We start from the raw sequence: 18,898 nt of genomic DNA, 5'->3' as shown, positions 1-18,898 counted from the left end.
ACAATGGAGAAAATCTAAACATCCCAAACAATCAACATCTACCTAATGAATCACATTCCCATTCATAAAAAGAAAAATATGTTATTTCCATTATTTCAAAGAATATGAAATCATTTGGATGAGAAAAGAATCTATAGGAACTTAACATATACTGAGACTAATGGATAACTCTGCTCTAAATGTAGACTTTGTATTGCCCCCCCAACCACAGATAAAGCAAAGAAGTGTAAAAAAAAAAATTAGCGAAGCGAAATTCAGTTGAATGAAGATTTTCCTGCATCGTCTCAAAGGAAGCACCTAGGCAAGGAAAATACTCCTCTGACGAAGTCTATGACGCAACGCATACGGGGGAGGAGCCTGCACGTCATCACGTCGATTCCCGGAGACCACAGGCAGCGTTTGATGCTATGATAAGCCCGCACTGCTGAAGTGCTTTGAAATGTAAGTGCGATTTCACCATTTATGATTTAATAAATAGCCTTAAAATCAGAGAGCACTAGATCTTACTTTTATTTTTCCACACCGATGCCATATAAACCTGGAGGGACTATCAAGAGGAGGTGATGGGAAGGCAAACCAGACTGCAGTGATTATCCCAGAGTGTGTATTGACTCTCAGGAGTCTGTTCCTAAGGTGAGCTGCTAATCTGTCACTAGGAGCCCCTGGAGTGAAGCATGCAGCACTTTTGATCACGTTTGTGGATGAGGATTTTTTGATTTTCTTTCAGTCACTATTTTCACTGAGGATTGGGACATTTAATATTATTGATTTTATAATCACAGCTCAGAAATTGATTTATCACTTTAGTATCACAGTTGATGGACTGATTTAGAGTTATTGTGATAACATTTTGTACACCAAACATATTTATTTATTTATCTCCAATGAAAGACTTGGCGCAGCAATATTATTTTCTTTAAGTTTTCACAGGTGTTTTTGTGTTTGGCACTGATTGTTTGCAGCCTTGTGCACAAGAATTTTGATTGATTCTTTTTTTCTGTATAATGTGGGCTTGCGCTGATTATTTTTGATTTACATAAGGAAAATACTGACTAGTATTTGCAGGTTCAAAGAGAAAGCAAATGCACCAGAGCTCTATGCAACTCTCCAGGTAAACCTTCGAACCTGGAGAGGGGATAAATATTGACCAATCCCATGCAGGCCTGAATAGAAGTAAATGGTTTTATCTGCAACTGAGGCCTTAATTTTAACGCAATATTAAAACCTTATTTTACTTTTTATTTGAAGAATAGGACCATAATTACATTATAGGAGGTTTCTAAATTTCCCTCTCTTGCTCTAAAGCTTGTTACCAAGCCGCTACTTCCACCTAGCCCCCTTAAAAGGCAATAAAAAGTTTTCTTTAGTTTTAGACAGAGTGGGGAGGAATTAGAACACCTTCCAGTTTGCACTGCTATCTGTACATCCATTAGGGAAATTCACCCTCTCCATTTGTTCTGTTTACCATTTGCACTGACATTGAAAGTCAAAGAAAATCCCAAATTTTGGGTTATCCCCAGAAAAGTAAGAGGGGAAATCTTCCAATGGGGACAAAAGGGATTCCCCTAATTTGCAGGAATTTCCTCTCACTTCCAATTTTGGCTGTGGCACAGGAAGGGAAATCTCCACAAGGAGGCACAGATGGCAAAAATAAAAAATAAACTGACAGGGGTTATAAACCTCCCTTACTCTATCAATATGAAGAAAAAAAAAATTAAATTTTTGACTTACAGTAAAATTAATTTCTCTGATGTTCACTGACTGACACAGCTCCTGATTCTTCCTAACCATTGGGTTATACTACCCCCTACAGGAGGACACTAGGCAGAAAAAGAATCTGGCTACGCCTATGGGCAGTCCCAGGGGGTATACTCTCTCTGCTATAGTTACTCAGTTTTGTTGCAAGCAGTGTCAGAAGAATTACCGTCAGAATAAAACTCCACAGAGTGGTGGGTGCTGTGTCTGTCAATGAACATCAGAGAAATTGATTTTACGGTAAGTAAAAAAAATCCCATTTTCTCTTTCATTCATTGATGGACATAGCTCCTGATCTTCATGACCATTGGGACATCCCAAAACAGTGTTAAACATGAGGGGTGGGAACGGCAAAAAAATTCCCAAAGGCTAAACAGTAGCCAACCAGCACACGAGTTCAACCAAAAACAACTGAAGCCTACCTGAAAAAAACACTAGGCCCTCAAAGAGAATCAGGTCCCCTAAACAGCAGCCTGCAAAACCTTGCGGCCAAAGGAAGCATCCGCAGATGCCAACACATCCATTTTATAGAACTTTGTGAAAGTGTGCACCAACGACAAGGTGGCCGCCTTACAAACCTGCGTCACTGAAGCCTGACGATGGAAGGCCCAGGAGGCACTAAGTGCCCGAGTAGAGTGCGCCTTGACAGGGAAAGGAGGAACCAGACCCCTGATGGAATAGGCCTGAATAACCGTCTGTCTGCTCCACCTAAAAAAATGGTCACAGAGGAAGAGGACAACCCTTTCCGAGGCTCATCCGTGAGCACAAACAGTGAAGCTGACTTTCTAAAAGACGCCGTAGCTGCCAGGTACACCCTAATTGCCCAGACCACATCCAAGGCATGCAAGACAATTTCCTTTGGATATTTTGGCCTGGGACACATGGAAGGCAACACAATGTCTTCATTCAAATGAAAATCAGAGACAACCTTTGGGAGGAACGACGGACAGGGGCGAAGAACCACCTTATCTCTGTGAAGCGCCAAGTAAGGTGAACGACAAGATAACACCGCCAGTTCCGACACCCTGTGCACAAAGGTAATAGCCACCAAGAAAAGCCACATTCTGAGACCGCGAAAGCAAGGGAATCTCCCGAGGATTCTCAAAGGGAGGCTTCTGCAGGACAGAAAGCACCAAATTGAGGTCCCAAGGTAGCAACGGAGACTGCACTGGAGAAACCAAATGTTGGACCCACTGAAGAAAGGTAGGCACCAGGGAGCGTGTGGCCAAAGGTTGTTGACCAGCCGCACTAAATCGGCGTACCAAGCCCAGTGAGGCCAGTACGGTGCCACTAAGATGACCTGAATCTCTTCTGCCTCGATCCTGTGTAGAAGTCTTGGCAGAAGTTTGAGAGGAGAGAAGGCGTAAATCAGACCCATGGGGCCACTAGCACATCTGCGGCGTACGCCAGAGGATCCCGTGACCGAGCCACAAACCTCTGCACCTTTCTATTGAGCAGAGACACCAACGGATCCCCCTAGGAGATGCCCCACCGGAGACGCAACTGATGAAACACCTCAGGATGAAGGGACAACTCCCATTGGTCCAACGCTTGACGACTGAGGTAATCGCCTGCCAGTTTTCCACTTTTGAAAATATGTACGGCGGAGAGGGCTGGAATGAATGGTTCTGCCCACCTTAGAATGCTGGCTACCTCCAGAGCCACCAGGAAACTTTTTGTGCCCCACTGGTGATTGACATAAGCCACAGCCGTGGCATTGTCCGATTGAATGCGCACTGGATATCCCTGAAGACGATCTGTCCAATGGTCCAGGCGCAGTCTGATCGCTTGAAGTTCCAAGACATTGATCGGTAGTCTGGACTCTTCCAGGGTCCAGATCCCCTGATCAGAATTTGTGCAGAGGATGCCTCCCCAGCCGGACAGACTGGCATCCGCAGTGACCACTGTCCAATACAAAGGGAAGGATTTGCCCAGCCGAAGCGCCGGGGAGCGAAGCCACCATATCAGGGACTCCCCTATTCCCCTGCTCAGCCAGATCTGATCATCCAGAGACTTCGGAGTCTTGTCCCATTTTGCCAGAATCTCCCTTTGCAGGGACCTCGTATGGAACTGTGCAAATGGAGCCACCTCAAAAAAAGTAGACACCATCAGGCCCAGAACCCAAATGCAAGTCTGGAGGGATGACCATCTGCTGGACAGCAGGAGACGAATTGCAGCCTGCAATTTCTGGACTTTGTCCAGAAGAAGGAGCACTCTGGCTAAGGCCGAGTCCAGAGTCAGACCCAGATAGTCAAGCTTTCTGGACGGAACCAGAGCAGACTTCTGAAAATTCAGAATCCAGCCGAGCTCCCTCAGAGTTCGTATGATAATTTCCAGGTTTTCCACCAGAGCAGTAGGAGACACTGCTCACAGAAGGAGGTCATCCAATTAGCCCAGTACCACAATCCCCCGTTGGCGTAAGAATGCTTACACCGGGGCTAACACTTTTGTGAAGACCTGAGGAGCAGGGGCGTGACCAAAGGGTAACGCCACAAACTGATAATGCTCCTCTCCTAGGGCAAAGTGGAGGAAGTGCTGGTGACCAGCACATATTGGAATATGAAGGTAAACATCCTTAATTTCGATAGAGGCAAGAAAATAATGATGCAGGGATGCCACCACAGTCTCAAACTTCTGCACCCGCACAAAGCAGTTCAGCGCCTTGAGGTCCAGGATTGGATGCAGCTTGCTTTCCTTCCTGGGAACTGTAAACAGGCTTGAGTAAAAACCCTGTAAACGTTCCGAAGTTGGAACTGGGACAATTACCCCTTGAAGTAACAGGTCTTCTAGCCGGACCAAATGAGTTTGTAGACCCACTTGTCTTGTACCAGGGAAGTCCAGGGGTCAGGAAACCAGTGAAGACATCCCTCCACCCCCGATATGGGTGAGGGTGCACCTTTATGCTAAAGGAGCCTTGTCAGCGAATCTTGAGAAGCCCGCACTCGGCTTGCCAGACCAGGTTTGTTTGGATATTCCAGAGGAGGCCCTCTAGAAGGGCTTCAAGCCCTTGTCAGTCGATCCTGAGGGACAAAAAAAAAAAAACTTCTTATGAGCCGAGAAGGAGGGCCCAGGTCTACGATCAGGGTCCTTGCCCTTAGTAGCCTGCGGAAGAAAAGTACTCTTTCCCCTGTGAGACCTTTAAAGAGGTCATCCAGGGTAGCCCCAAACAGGCGATCCCCTTGAAAGGAGAGATCAGTCAAGGCCTTTTTATAAGTCTGTTCCGCAGACCAGCATTTAAGCCAAAAGACACGCCAAAGGACCACTGCCGAAACAGAGAGCCGAGCCACTAGGGGACCTGCATCCAAAAAGGCATCACAGATAAACTGCAGCCTCTGGACCAACTGGTCCGCCAGCTCAGCAAATGCAGGGGGGAGCCATTCTTCCTATAGGTCACGGCGGAAAAGTTTAGCTCACTCAGTCAGAGTTTGTGATACCAGGGTAATGGTGAAGCCAGAGCGAACATGTTACGGGTTACAGCCTCCGCCTTCCAGTCAGTCGGATCCTTAAAGGCCGGGAACTCTTCAACCGGAATCATAGTTGCCTTGTTCAATCTAGAACTCAGAGGGTCGACCACCAGTGGAACAGTCCACTTCTTAATATGGGACTCCTCATAGGGGTAACACCTAGCAAATCGCTTAGGGACCCAAGGGGACGCTTTGGTTGTCCCCACTGTTTAGCGACAATTCTGTCAAAATAGGCAGGGAAAGGAAACACCTTTGCCGCTCTAGATGGCTTATGAGTGCCAAAGGGAATCTGGGCCTCCGTCGCGGCTGCGTCCACCATCTTCAAGGTCTCATGCAAAGATACAATCAGTGCTTCCACTAGCCCCTTTTCATGTGCTGTTGCAGGTGTGGAGGAATCATCCTCACTATCTGAGGACTCCGGGTGCCTGGGTCACAGACCCAGCAGGGTGACCCCAGTCCACGGCGGCTGAACCAGATTCAGGATCTGATGAGACAGATGAGGCAGGGGAAGGTGGGGGGTGCTTTTTGCTAGCCCGTCTCCAGAAAGCCGCCTCCACCCAGGACACAAGGCACTCCAGGACCGCCGTCAGTGCATGGATGAATGGTTGGGACCCGGAGGGCCCCGCAGCCTCAGAGAGGGCATCAGGTGGGGAGATGTGCTCCAAAGACTCCATGAGTCACCAGGGAGGACCACAAAAAAAGTGTAATACACTGCAAAGGGACAACCCTGACCGTGCTGGCAGCACCACCTGGTCGCCAGGCACAAAGCACCAAGGTATCCTTGGGAGAGAACCCGACCAGACTCACCACCCAGCAAAAATAGGCACCTGCAGCCACCAGGATATTCTGAATTTCACGTGCGGCAATCCAGGAGTCAGCACAGGGTATGAGGAGGGGCTCCCACCACCGAAATTACCGCCCACAGGGCTCCACTGTCATGGCCGCCAGTATTTTCAATGGCAAACCAAACGCAAAAAGGCTGCTGGACTACACAAACATGGCCACAGTCCATAGAAATGCACAGGCTACTGCAAAATGGCGGTCCCAGAAGGGATCCCTAGCCCTCAAGGACAGGCCCACGTAGGAGCCCCAAACAAGTACAACCCCTTTGCACAGCCGTTCGACCAGTCGCCAGAGGTGCACTCCCCCTTCTTTTTATGCCTAGTGTCCTACTCCAGGAGGGGGCAGTATAACCCAGTGATCATGAAGATCAGGAGCTGTGTATGTCAATTAACGAAAGAGAAAAAAAGTTTTGCCTATAGTTCTACTTTAAGGTAAAAATACAAACACATAGAATTTAGTACCTCTTTAAAGGGATTTATGTAAAAGGCCTTTGGATGTAGACAGAGAATGTAACAATCAAAACACACAGCTCATTTGCTGCCTAATGATACTGCTTTATAAAAATACCAAGTGTTTATTAAACTTTACCTCTCACTTTGCCCAACATGGCAGCCAACACAGAGCAACAGGTTGCAAACATAAAATGACTAATATCTCAAAGGGCTCATGTATATAGCATATTAAAGAGGCAGTCTGGGCGGTTTTGCTTAGCATGATACGCAAAATACATATAGGTTCTTATTCAGATGGTTGGCACCATGTTTTGAAGAACAGCCAAGCACACCGTGGGACTGCTGCTCAATAAATCCAGAGGGCAGCAGGTGTGAGGGGGTAGCTGCTGTCCCTACACTGTGTACAACCAGAAGTAAACAAAGTTTGGATGTCCTCAACATAAACAGTTCTATGCACACATGGGGCCTATTGCATACACTGTTGTGAATGTTGGGAATAAGCGCTTTCACATAAAGGTTGCTTTTCAAAAGTATTTATGTAAAAAATTCTTACCTTCTTTGATTGCACTTTTTATTAGTGGCTCTCCTCGGGGAGCCTCTTCTGTGTTTGCTCTGAAGAGCGTTCTGCCCAGTACCGATGGGGAGTTCTCTTCTTGCCCACTGCAAAGTGTCAATGCCTGAAAAAGCTTCTCTTTCTCTTCAAGTAAGGTTAATATTTGTTCATCTTTTTGATACAGTTGCCCTGCAAATGAAATATGCATTACAATGAGGACCTGTGCTATTGTTTTTTGTATGCTTCAAGGGGTTTTGTATTCTTAAATGTGTCTATGGGTATGCAAAACCTGCGTTAGGAAGGTTAAATGCAAGTCAGGAGGTCAAATGCAGGCACAAGAAAAGGCAGCTGCACTCCAAAGTGAAAGTTTTAAAGGTTTAATGAATGGTCCAGTGCAAGAAAGAGCACCAGAGCTTAGGTGGTCTGTCTTCTACTGGAATTCTGACATCTGGAGCTAGTGACTATCAATTACAATAGCCCAGCAGGGATGATTCACTTACCCATGTCATTTGGGTGGATGAATAAAACGAGAATGTGCACAAACGCCATAGCATCACTACTATGTCCAGAGCACTGTGCTGTCCTATAGCAGAATAGTAGTATAAGGAGATGGAGATTATTTATTGATCAAAGCTAGGGAAAATGTATGTGGAGTCCCCTATCTAGTAACCAATAAAAGTGCCTTTAGGATGAACATATTTTTGTCCGGTTTGTTTCCTTCTAAACATCGTGGTTTGTGTTTTTGCTAAAGTATTCAACTTGTGTTTCATCCATTCACACTATGGCTATGGAACAGCAAGGTGCTCTTTTGCAAACTTAAGATGGCAGTAATATTTTGTTTTTGGATAAAGTTCATAGACAAGATCAAGAGAAATCTTCAGGTCTTTTGCTGTTACACTATGGGTTGTGTTTTACCTACTACAGCATTGCTCTGTTGTTGAGATCTTTGTAAGACACTAATTTCTAGACAGGAGTAGCAATGGTAAAGAATTTCTGCTATTCGATCATTTTTCGCACTCCCTGCAGTGTGCTTTTTCCCTTTAGGGCTGGTCACCTTCAATCCCACAACCATCACATCTCAGTATTTGGAATACCGACCCCTGAGCAGTTATGCAGCAGGGCTAGGATCCCGAAAGAGCCCTGCCACACATCCGAGAACCCAGACATCTCTGCACGCACAAAGACTGCTAATAGGGAAGTCCAAAACCTTCCCCTGCCTTTGTGCGTGGGTGGAAATTTAACTGTGCATGTGCAGGTGGGCTCTGCCAGGACCCAGAGGATACGCAAGAAATATTTTTGGAGAATAAGGACGTCACTTTAAGCTCAGTGTATGTAAATGGAGGCATAGAGCTGACCCATTCTTATCAAAATGCCCTTGTGGGCTCTCCTTTAATGTAAATTGAGGTTTTTCTTTTTAGCTAAATTGCAGTATAAAATATGATGAGAAATTGTGGAATGCCAATTTTCTGTACCTCTCAGTTCTCTGACTTTGGTATCCCAGTTCTTCTTTTCTTCCTCTGACTCAGATGGAACACCTTCATCCTCATCTTTGTCCCTAGAATATTATACAAGATAGATCAGAGGAATATTACGACAAAAGGAATTAGCAGCAGGGACAATAAATACTGATACATACATTGTAGTCATCGTGTCCTGGATAGTGTTAATCCAGCTGTCACGCTCTTCTTTGGTATTGGTGAGAACCTCCACCATTTCTGGGTCCTTGCCTCCCATGCTGATAAGGAACAGTCCCTTTTCATCATGTGCCACTTTCCTTACTATCAGCTTCTTCAAGGAAATCACTGTAGATTTTTGTTCCTTAATCAACATAAGTAAAATTAGCGGAAAAAGGTAAAATCCATACATCTACTGTATATATGTAGCACTTCTAGCTCAAGAAACAGTCTAGGGGTTACTATAAGTGTTTTATTGCACATCAACTTGAATGAGGAATAGGGAGCTGTGGGGTATTCCAGAACCTTAAACATGAATACGAAGACACTATCCCATTAGCAGCAGCTTCTCAACAAAGTCCTTCAAGTATTGGGACATGAAGTGGACAGCACTGATACAGCATTAACAATGTACAAGACCAGGCAAACATTAACTGAGTGTAAACAAGGAAAGAGACTCACTGCTCAAGGTGGTATGAAAGCCTGATGACACACACCGGTGCACGCCCCGGCTCCCCTCCGTGGATAATCAATAAAGAAAAAGGAACGGCTGCACTCCAGATGAGGTCAAAATCCAGGTTTATTGACTGGACATCCCAATGTGACAATTGTGACAAGGTAGACGCGTTTCACACACTACAATGTGTGCTTAATCATTACGGATAATTAGTAATGATTAAGCACACATTGTAGAGTGTGAAACGCGTCTACCTTGTCACAATTGTCACATTGGGATGTCCAGTCAATAAACCTGGATTTTGACCTCATCTGGAGTGCAGCCGTTCCTTTTTCTTTATTAACTGAGTGTGGCAGGGGTTCACATCACTAACAGTCACAAGGATCCCTTTCACTCTCTGGTGTGTACTCAGTGTTCCCAGCACCTGGATATTCCCCCTTCAGACTCCAGCAAGCAGAAGTCTCTGTACAGTTTCCAGATAAGATCCCTAGTGGTACCCATCTTTGGCTCCCAAAGGACTTATAAAAAGATAGGCCCCCTAGCTGAGCAAAGCTAGATGAGCAGGCTGGATCCTCAGCAGGATGACCAGGAAGGGCTGAGAGCCTCTCCTCCAGGGAAAATAACTCTGTTCTCTGAGGCTCCAGGCTATTTATCCACTCCCTAACTACCATCTGAACACACCTCCCCAGGGATTGGCTGGAGTTACATAAATATTGAGGCTGCTCATTTGACTCTCCCACCCACTATGTTCTGGAAATCTTCAAAAAACAGTGGAAGAGGTCAAACTTGCAGCCTGCAGTGCCCAGAGAAGCCTAAATGTATCACAAACTGTTCTGCTGATTACAGGAGAGCCCCCAGAACTAAATTTGCCTAGTCAAACCTAGCAGCCTATCTAGGAGAGTGCTATATATATTTATTAAATATTCTACAGACACACACACCCTCATACATGGTTACAGAATTTTCATTTTCACCGTCGCTATTCCAAGTGTTTTTACTGCCTGCTTTTTAGCCATGGTATAATACAGGCAGATCGGTTTCTCTTCTAACCCATTGACAGGACATACAGTATATCTGAAGTCTACAAACTACCACCAACAGGGGTATCAAGGAGCCCTCATGGATGCTAATTTTTCAAAAGTAATTTGTTTATATTTAATCTGTAATGAGCATGCAGTCAACTTTCCTTTGGATCCATCTTTGGATATATAAAGTTCTGCCGTACAATAACCTCATTGGCATGTAAAAGTTTATCAAGCAAGTTTTGTTTTCATCACAAAATTCTATTTGTTGTCACCAGGCCATGCAGATTTAGGCCCCGTTCACATTGCCGCGATCCGACTTGGGGGGGGGGCGACCTCCGAGGTCGCGGTGCGAGCAGCGCGCCGCGACCTCGGAGCGGTCGCCACGGACTTCATAACATTGAAGTCTATGGCGGTCGCCTCCGGGTCGCCCCAAAGAAGCTCCGGACCCTTTTTCTAAGTTGGAGCGACTTATGTTGCTCCTATTAGAAGGGGTCCGCAGCTTCCCTATGGAAGGCGACCTGTGAGGCGACCAGGTCGCCTCACAGGTCGCCTTAGTGTGAACGGGGACTTAGCCATACGTGTTTAAAGCCCCATCTGTTTAACATCAGGCTGTCACAATCAGTAAGGTGGTCAGGAGGTCCTGCAAATAAGCCCAAAACAGTCCTATACAAGCTTTACTTTAATTTGCTAACTTGTAATGAAAAATGACAGCTGGGACTGGGTGGCAGCTGAAGGAGTGGCCACAAACATTCAAAACCTGAAGAGTACCAGAAAAAGGACTGCAAATTAGCTGCTCTCCCCATGCCAGGAAATTGGGCAAAGATTTGTAGTGCTTAGCATGCTCAAGACCTACTTGTATTAAAAATGTATCCCACTTCTTGTTTAGGTTCTCCATTAAACAAATCTGGTTTACTCTTTAAGCAAAACTCCAAAAATTGTTATAACGTACTAGAGCTACAAAAGTAATTTTGTAATTTCATTTTATCAAGAATACCTTTTCATAGGCTGTGGTCAGCTGATTTTTTTATTAAATCTTCAAAAAACACCAAAAATGGCTTCCATGTAACTATGAACATGACTACAACATAACTTTTGGCAAATAATACATGATAAAAACAAATAAGCCAACTAGGTCATAATTTGTCATAAGCACATTACAGGGATGTAAACGGGCCTCACCAGTGATGCAAAGACATATTTCTGATCCTTTTCCTGGAGGAAAACTAACACATCAGTCAGCAGCACAGCCAGCACCTCTGTAGATCAAAGAAAATACTTTGTTACATAGTTAGGGAGATTGAAAAAAAGACACCAGTCCAACCTATGAGTGTGTGTAAAAGTTATGTCAATAGTACATTGTATATCCCTGTATTGTGGTCTTTAAGGTGCCCATCTAATAGATTTTGAAACTATTGATGCTCCCTGCTGATACCACTGCTTGTGGAAGAGAATTCCACATCCTTACCGCTCTGACGATATTAAACCTTTTTATGAAATTTATGGCTAAATCGCTTTTCTTCTAATTTTAGAGAAGGGCTGCGAGTCCTTTTTTTATTTCCCTTCGATGAATAGTTTGTTCTCTATGCTAGGGTCGCTAGTACAGTATTTGTACATTGATATCATATCCCCTCAGAAGTGTCTCATCTCTAGAGGGAATAAGTTCAATGCTTGTAGTCTTTCCTCATAGCTGAGATCCTCCAGTCCTTCTCTTAGCTTTGTTGCCCTTCTTTGGACTCTCTCCAGTTCCAGCACATCCTTCCTGAGGACCGGTGCCCAGAACTGGACGGCATACTAGAGATGCGGCCGGACCAGAGTTTTGTAGAGTGGGAGAATTAACGTTTTACCTCTGGAGTGAATCCCCTTTTTAATACATGCCAGTATTCTGTTGTGTTTGCTTGCAGCAGCTTGACATTGCATGCCATTGCTGAGCTTGTCTACCAAGACCCCCAGGACTTTTTCACATCTTAGATTCCCCCAAAGGCTCTCCTCCCTAGTGAGTAACTTGCATTCATATTTCTGGCACCCAAATGCATTACTTTACATTTTTCAACATTAAACCTCATTTGTCAATTAGATGCCCACCCCATTATTTTGTTCAAGTCTTCTTGTAAGGTTTCCACATTCTGTGTAGAAGTTCTTGCCCTGCTTAATTTAGTATCGTCCGCAAATATGGAGATTGAGCTGTTTATCCCATCCTCTAGGTCGTTTATGAATAAATAGAATTGGTCCCAGGACAGATCCTTGGGGGGATCCCACATTGCACACCAGACCATTCCGAGTACTTCCCATTTATCACTATCCTTTGGACTCGCCCCTGAAGCCAGCTTTAATCCAGGTACTCACCCTATGGTCCATACCCAAGTACCTTAGTTTGTACAGTAAACATTTGTGGGGAACTGTATCAATGCCTTTGCAAAATCCAGATACACCACATCCACAGGCCTTCCTTTATCTAGATGGCAGCTCACTTCTTCATAGAAGGTTAATAGATTGGTCTGGCAAGAGCGATTTTTCATGAATCCATGCTGATTACTACTAATGATTAGGGATGATCGAACGGTTTGGGTCGACCATCGGTTCAACCCGAACATTGACTGTTCGAAATTCGGCCGAATTCCGAACTTTTTGCGGAAAAAGTTTGGAATTCGGCAACCAGAACGGCCCAAAATCCAATGGGACAGGAACTGGGCTTTAAAAGCCAATGATTGGACCAGAAACATCAGTAAAAGCCAATTGAGGGGGCATGAGGATGCTAGGAATGTGATTGGAGTGACTAGGGGGTCCAGAGGCCAATCAGTAGTGAATACGCCCCCCAGTATATAACATAGCCCCGCCAAATCTCTAGCACTGTAATATAGTGGCTGTGGAAGAGAGTGGAAGCAGTTCTGTTACTCCTGCTGCAAAAGTGTCATTTAGCAATTATTAGTGTGAGGAAAGGGATATCTAGTGTAGTTAGGGTACTATTTTCCACTATAGTTAGATTTAATAATCTAGTTTCTGTAGGGAAAGTCTTAAGTGTCAGGGTGACCGTAGTGTAGTTTAGGGTGAACTGACTGACTGCTATGCCAGGGTGACCAAACTCTTCCATGTCAGGGTGACCGCCATAGAAAAAAGATTATTTGTCTCAGAATTGCAGTAGAGAAGGGATCAGGCTCCACTCCTTTCACACCTGGGCGTTTTTGTTTCAGGCGTTTATTGGGCATTTTTTGGGCGTCTTTGGAGAAAGGCATGACATCTGAACTTCTGTATAGGGGTATATATACACACACACACATATATGTATATATACACATACACACATATAGGTGTGAAAGTAGCGGAACCCCATCCCTGCGCTAATGAAATTATTTGCAGGGATGGGGTTCCGCTCCTATCACACCTATATGTGTGTATGTGTATATATACATATATGTGTGTGTGTGTGTGTGTGTGTGTGTGTGTGTATATATACCCCTATACAGAAGTTCATATGTCATGCCTGCCTCCAAAGACGCCCAAAAAATGCCTGAAACAAAAACGCCCAGGTGTGAAAGTAGCGGAACCCCATCCCTGCGCTAATAAAAATTCTAAGAAAAATGATCTTTTTTTTCTGGTTCTGGACATGCTACAGAGCTGAAACTTCACAGGTACACTTTTTAGACACCTCAGACACTAAATCCAAAGAAATCCCATTTTTTTTTTTCAATAATTTTTTCAATAATTAGCTCTCTATCAAAAACGACAATTTTTAAGAACTTTTTTTTTGTGTGATTAATAGTCCCTGGGGCATGACCCAGAACCCTAGGCACTTTTTAGGGGCATTTATTGGGTTTTAGGGCTTCAAAATGGTGTTTTTTGATTACCAAAGTTCGGGTCCCATTGATTTCAAAGGGGGTTCTGGAATCCGAACTTTCGGGAAGTACGGGTGTTTTGGTCAAACCAAACTTTACAAAAGTTCGATCATCCCTACTAATGATACCATTTTCATTACTAAAGTCTTGTATACAGTCCCTTATCACCCCCTCCAATATCTTACAGAATATTGATGTTAACCTAACCTACCTGTAGTTCCCAGGGATATATCTCAGCCCTTTTTTAAATATTGGTACGATGTTGGCTTTTTTCCAATCAGCTGGTACCATTCCCATTGTTACTGTAAGAATTTAACACATGACCATAGTCCTGCCTGTTTCTACACTACAGTCATCTGCTAAGAATAATCTCATGCTAGTCCCTCATCTGTGCCTCATAGTCAGCTGGTTTTTATGGACAGTATCAGCTCAGCCTGCGGTGTATCAGGTTGTACATTAGGAATATGTTCCCACTTACAGTAAAAATGAAAACCTAGCTGAGATGGACAGCAATGGCCTGCAATTTAGTGATTCAGTTGGAAATGATGATTACTCACAGGCAATGTGGTTCCTAGTCTGTAAAAAATATAACTTTAAATTACAAGTTCTTTTTTATCCCTCCTTTTTTTCCCCTTTAGCTTCCTGGCTATGCTAATGGAGATATTTCATAGTAAAGACAGCCAGGTTACCAAGCCTTGTAAAGTTGGTGTTGATGGATCAAGGAAAAACACATTGCTCCTCAAAAAGGGTGGAGACTGGGAGAACTGGTTGTTCTTGGCAGTACATAAGCTTGTGGGCGAGGATGACTAAATCACAACTGACTTACATTGATATCACTGTATAAAATACAGTGTTCCTGCAATAGACTGAGATCCCTTTGTAAAGTCATGTAATGTATTCAAAAGTGGACACGGTTACCATGTTTATCCTGCTGCAACTGATTTAAAAGGTAAACTCTCATACACGAGCTGCCACCGAGGACATGTTATTTAACCACTTGCAGACAAGCCGCCGTAGTTATACTGCGGCAAGTTGGTTCCGTTACGTGAAATGACGTACCTGTACGTCACTTTGTGTAGCAGATAGTGGGGGCACGCGTGTTGATTGGCTGGAGGGGGAGCCAATCAGTGGGGTACGGTGAACGCAATATCCGCTGGGCACCCGCGATATCCGCTGGGCACCTGCGATCACTCCCTATGGAGACAGAACGACGGTCTGCCGATGTAAACAAGGCAGATCGCTGTTCTGTCAGTGATGTACACAGGGATCCTGTGTTCCTCCTATTTCGGAACACATGTCTCTGTATTCATCCAGTGAGCACAACACCCACACAGTTACAAAGCATCCCCTAGGCACACATTTAACCCTTTAATGGCCCCTGGTGTTAGCCCCTTCCCTGCCAGGATCATTAGTACAGTAACAGTGCATATTTTTAGCACTGATTACTGTAATGTCACTGGTCCCCTCAAAAGTGTCAGTTAGGTGTCTGATCTGTCTGCCGCAATGTCGCAGTTCCGCTAAAAAAACATCGCTGATCGCGGCTATTAATAGTAAAAAAAAAAATACATAAAAAGAAATGACAGAAATCTTTCCCATAGTTTTTAGACGCGATAACTTTTGCGTAAGCCAATCAATATACAATTATTGGGATTTTTTTTTACCAAAAATATGTAGCAGAATGCATATTGGCCTAAATGGATGAAAAAATTAGATTTTTAAATATTCTTTTATTGGGAATGTTTTATAGCAGAAAGTAAAAAAGATTGTTTTTTTTTTTTCCAGAATTGTCGCTTTTTTCTTTTTTGTTTATAGCTCAAAAAATAAAAACCGCAGAGGTGATCAAATACCACCAAAAGAAATCTCTGTTTGTGGGGAAACAAAAGAACATCAATTTTAATTGGGTATAGTGTTCTATAAAATGGCCTGGGGGTGAAACCTTCCGGTCCTTAAGTGGTTTAAGGAGAAGTACAGTCACCGCTTGTTTGGCTGTACTTCTCCTGCAGATCACAGAAGTGCAGTTCGTTCTGCACTCCTGTGACCTGTTTTCAGCTGACAGCTGACGTCACAGAGCCAGTCAAGGCTCAGGCAAGATCATGACAATTAAGTCGGGATCCGCCCATATGCCTGGACCGGCACCCAGCTTAGCCTCTAAGCGAGCCGCAGAGAGCCTGAGCCGACTGCACCCGCCGCCTCCACAGCCCAGCGCTCCAGTGAGCATGACTTGACAGTCACCAGCTCTCTGCTCATGGAGCTCTGAGAACCGAGCGATCAGCGTTCTTTGATTGCCTGGTTCTCAGTCTTAGAGCCAGTGGGGGACAGATACAGCATTGGACTGAGGTAAGTATGATTTAAAAAAAAAAAGAAGAAGCCCACCTTCTTTTTTAGGGCGGCCATCCAGAGAGGTCATTCTTGAAGCCCAACTTCGGGAAAAACTGAAAATTCTCCCTTGCAGTGGGGCTGTGATACCACTGCAAAGGTTAACTGCTTGTTTAGTCTAGGGGAGTGTAAAAGCACTTCTACTTATTTGATCCCCTGTTCCCCCAGCAGATAGTGCTCCCCTATGCTCTAGTGGTAAATTGACCCTTGGCATCATGTCCAGTGCAAGGCTATTTACCATGCAACAGTCTTAATGACATCAGGACCTTAGATAAGTGAAGCATGGGGAAGAAAACAATGTGGGGACCAGGCTAGCAGCACAGGGAGCCGGTGAGTAGATCTTTTCTTTGCACCCTAGACCTAAATGATCAGTTAACCCTTGCAGTGCAGGTACAGCCCCAATGCAAGGCAGACTTTTCAAGTTTCCAGCAGTTCAGCTTTAAATGAAGGTAGTATTCTGGAAGCATGGAGGTCCCCCACTTTTGCACTGTACCTTTAAAAATATATTTTTTTCAGAGTGCCATGCTTGACCAATTGATTCAGTACTTTGTGGGGTTGATTTACTAAAACTGGAGCATGGAAAATCTGGTGCAGCTCTGCATGAAAACCAGCTTCCAGGTTTTATTCTCAAAGCTTAACTGAACAAGCTGAAAGATGATTGGCTACTATTCACAGCTGCACCAGATTTTACAATCTCCAGTTAGTAAATCACCCCAACTATGAGTCACTAATTCAGAACATGTTATCATTCTGACATTACTTTTAGGCATGCTTGTTCAGGGATATGGTCTTAAAGCGTATGAAAATCAAGGACAACCAGTCTTGAGCCATTTAACTAGCATTTTCAGAAGGAGGTCACCAACATCAGCTCCTGCCTTTCCCACAGTACAAGTTTTCTTTACTTGCCCCTTGTTACATAGGGCTCTTTCACATTGAGGCAGCAATCTCTAAATCTCTACCACTCTCTGAAAAGTGATTTGTGGTGGACCACTTGTCAGAGGGTGGTAGAGCAGTGGTTTCCAGGAATCTAGAAGAGAAAACCCAAAAGTCTAACCTTTAATTCTATTGGCTGGATTGGCTCTCAGGAACAGAGTGCCATCACGGACCAATTTCCTTCGTTTAAGGTCCTCTTTTGCAAACATTTGCCCACTCTTCATGCGTTGTATCGATTTACTATCAGTCTTGTTGTAGATCTCGTTGAGGCGCTTCTTCTTCTCATAATTTTTTACTTTATTATTCACCTCAGTAATCACATCCTTTACCAAGCTCACGGCTTTTTCCACCTCCTCATGCTCAATTTCATTCTCTGTAAACAGATCAAAAACGTGATTGAAACAATAGAGACCCTTCCAGTTATTAAAACATAGAATTCATTGAGTGGAGGAGAAGTCTTCTCTGCTACTGTTAGTCAAAACAAGTGCCAAACTATAGGGTTCAGGGAGTTAAAGAGACACTGCTACTTCAGAACTAAATGCCTAAAGGGGAGCTCCACCCAAAAGGAGAAGTTGGGTTTTAAGGCCTCCTCCCTGCTCCCGTTTGTGAAGTTGAGCTTTTCGGGAGGTGCGGGTACCCCCATTTTGACAGGTACCCGCTCCCACTTCTGCCTGACCACCTAGGTGATCGGTAGCAGAAGTTCTCCCCTCCGCAGTCTTCTGGGACATGTCAGGTACCAGAAGACTCAATATGAAGTGCAGCGCAATATTTCTAATCAGAGAATAGTCCAAAAAGTCTCAGAGGATCCGTAAAGTGCATGAAAAGATAGTCACCCAAGTCCCTCCACCAGTGAGGTATACACCACGCTCACCTTAGAGAGAGACAATAAGCGCCTGAAAAAAGATGCATCAGGCGCTTATTGTGTCTCTCTAAAGTGAGCGCGGTGTATACCTCACTGGTGGAGGGACTTGGGTGACCATCTTTTCATGCACTTTACTGATCCTCTGGGACTTTTTGGACTATTCTCAGATTAGAAATATTGCACTGCAGTTCATATCGAATTTTACTATATTGGGATAAGAGTGATTTATCTTTAGGAATATTTTGCACTTTTTTCTGTTTGCGCTGATTGTTTATTCCTTTTATAGGTGCCAGAAGACTGCCAGACTACAGTGCGCAGCGCAGCACCGTTTGCGAATGCGCAGTGGGCACCCGGCAGTGAAGCTGCAAGAAGTAATAGTAAAGAAGCCGGTGTCGGGGAGAGACACACACAGGGGTAAGGGCAGCACTAAATCGTGGGACAGGTGAGTGAATGTTTATTAAAAGTCAGCAGGCTACAGTTTTTGCAGCTGATGACTCTTAATTATACATAGAAGACTGGAGCTCCTCTTTAAAGTGGTAGCGGCTAGCCTTGGATATAGTTCAGTACTATTGATTGATATATTTAGTAAAAATGTTCTAGTGGTGTCTCAGTGGGGCATCTAGGTTCTAAGCAGGCTGCTCTCATGAACCAAGGAACTTAAAACAACAACTTTGG

General features: G+C 44.3%; 1 protein-coding gene across 5 annotated transcripts in view; it reads right to left on the bottom strand.

Annotated features, from left to right (window-relative positions):
* Window positions 1-18,898, bottom strand: part of AKAP13 (A-kinase anchoring protein 13) — a 526,300-nt gene that overhangs the window by 20,832 nt on the left and 486,570 nt on the right. For all 5 annotated transcript variants that reach the window (XM_082254313.1, XM_082254314.1, XM_082254315.1 and 2 more), the window contains 5 exons: window positions 17,483-17,734; window positions 11,402-11,478; window positions 8,704-8,885; window positions 8,540-8,622; window positions 7,068-7,256 (listed from right to left, as the gene is read on the bottom strand). In XM_082254313.1, coding sequence (XP_082110439.1) covers window positions 7,068-7,256; window positions 8,540-8,622; window positions 8,704-8,885; window positions 11,402-11,478; window positions 17,483-17,734 — 783 coding nt within the window. The remainder of the gene's footprint in view (window positions 1-7,067; window positions 7,257-8,539; window positions 8,623-8,703; window positions 8,886-11,401; window positions 11,479-17,482; window positions 17,735-18,898) is intronic.

The sequence above is a fragment of the Pelophylax lessonae genome (genome assembly GCF_965119305.1).
Source record: "Pelophylax lessonae genome assembly, chromosome: 4".
NCBI lineage: Eukaryota > Metazoa > Chordata > Amphibia > Anura > Ranidae > Pelophylax > Pelophylax lessonae.
This window is presented reverse-complemented; position numbering and strand designations above follow the sequence as displayed.